Consider the following 2,124-nt stretch of genomic DNA (forward strand, 5'->3'; position numbering starts at 1 on the left):
TCCTTGTTAAGATGATGTCGGCCCACTCCATTTATTTACAATTGTACAATAGGACCGAGTCTTCCCAAACTTTCCCATGAATAATATTCTTTAACGCAACTTCATTGCAACTATAATTTGGACCACGACAGATAAGGAGTATGCAACTGTAGAACAAAGACTGTTTTGTATGCGGGATATTAGATGCCTTTGGGAGGGAAAAAAAATCAGCTTCAGAGGATCACTGAACTTTTCAGATTAAAAAAAACCTACTGATTTATTTAACTACCTGGATTAATCATCTTCAGCTGCAGTGCTTGGGCTGATATGCAATTTGAAATACAGTTAACCTTTGTACTGTAAATGTTTTTGCAAATGGGCACAGCAGCACAGTACGGTCTTGGTATACAAAAACACCCAAGTTTCAATCCCAACATTTATACACCAACTACTGTCTACAAGGAGACCTTTCAAAGAGTTTTCCTTAGTCCTTGAAAGCTCAGTATAGATGGTGTAAAATGGTCCAATGGCATACCTCCACGTACTGTATTTATTTAGTTTTAAAATGTATTAGGGTAACTCCGTATGGCTTTTTTTTTCACATGCTCCCCACCACCACTATAGATTATTCAGAAAATAATCTGTTAATTCAAATAGCTGCACACAACCTTTCTGTAAAGTGTAAGTAGGGTTTGCAAAGTGTTAAAAAGTACCAACAGAATCAAAAAGTGTAATTTCTTTTAAAATAGGTCAAAACCTTTTGGAGGGGAAAATAACATGACATTACAAACACATGCTAACAAGAAAAGGAGGTCACATGCATTGTAACTGTTTGAGGATATCTGTCTGTTTAGATCTATCTATCTATCTATCTATCTGATTATCTATCTATCTATCTATCTATCTATCTATCTATCTATCTATCTATCTATCTATCTATGATTATCTATCTATGATTATCTATCTATGATTATCTATCTATCTTATCATTATCTATATCTATCTCTATCTATCGATCTATATGATTATCTATCTATCTATGATTATCTCTACCTATCTATCTATCTATCTATCTATCTATCTATCTATCTATCTATCTATCTATCTATCTATCATCTATGATTATTTATATATAGCTAGCCATCTATCTATCTATCTATCTATCTATCTCAGGAAGAGGAGGAGGAGGAGGAGGAGGAGGAGGAGGAGGAGGAGGAGGAGGAAAAAATTATGGAGGCCTTTGTGCTCTTTGAGCTTGGTTGTTTTCTTGCAGACATTTTCTTGCCAAAGTAGATAACATCATCAGTGCCAGTAAGCAGTGGGGTTTGCTCTCATTTTATTTTCTAGTGGCTACTGCCTACTAGCCCGGACGATGTTACCTAGTTTGGCAATGAAACATCTGCAAGAAAACAACCAAGCTCAGAGAGCACCAAGGACCCCACAGTCCCACCCTGAGCTACAAAAGCTTCTTCTCTATGGGTAAGACATTTGTACATGAGCAAACCACCATCACTGTTACAACCTCCCAAGGCCGAACAATCCCAGATCCGAGAGGCCCACAAGTCGAGCGAAGAAACCTTGCCCACCTTGAATCGAATGATGTACGCAGCCACAAGCACGCCGATACTTTGCACCAAGTCTCCCAGGGCGTGGACGAACGCAGCTCTCACAGCCAAGCTGCCGTGGCCCTGACTCTGAGAGTGGCCAGGGGCTGCTGCGGAAGAGCCGGGCGGAGGAAGAGGTGAAGGCGCGTGCGAATGGGAGTGTAGGTGACCAGACTGGCTCAACAGAAAGCCCATTCTGAAATGAAAAGCAGAGGAGAAGAAAGATGCTTTAAGCAGGAAAAGGGCCACTTCGCTTTGGAAACGCTGATGGGGAAAACAACGTCGGTTACAGGATTTTGATTTTTTTTAGTAAGGCTATGCAGTGCACGGAACGCTGTTACCTTCTGTTGTGTTCTTTGTATTCCCCCCCCCCTTAATCCCCTATGCATATCCTGATCACCCATTAAGGGTGATTGCCTTTCACCATTGATCGCCCATTAAGGGTGATTGCCCTTCACCATTGATCGCCCATTAAGGGTGATTGCCCTTCTCCATCTGCATACAGTTTCATGCCCGTTGCTGGTTGGCTAACTAGCAACAG

General features: G+C 41.0%; 1 protein-coding gene across 1 annotated transcript in view; it reads right to left on the reverse strand.

The window, feature by feature from the left end:
• Nucleotides 1-1,565: 1,565 nt before the first annotated feature.
• The window catches only part of LOC107300698 (zinc transporter 4-like), a gene marked incomplete at its 3' end in the record, with an annotated part of 10,805 nt that continues 10,246 nt past the window's right edge, over nt 1,566-2,124 (reverse strand). Inside the window, exon 4 of the mRNA XM_015830004.1 lies at nt 1,566-1,779. Within this exon, the coding sequence (XP_015685490.1) occupies nt 1,566-1,779 (214 nt within the window). The remainder of the gene's footprint in view (nt 1,780-2,124) is intronic.

Source organism: Protobothrops mucrosquamatus, unplaced genomic scaffold, assembly GCF_001527695.2.
Source record: "Protobothrops mucrosquamatus isolate PMUCROS unplaced genomic scaffold, P.Mucros_1.0 scaffold8046, whole genome shotgun sequence".
NCBI lineage: Eukaryota > Metazoa > Chordata > Lepidosauria > Squamata > Viperidae > Protobothrops > Protobothrops mucrosquamatus.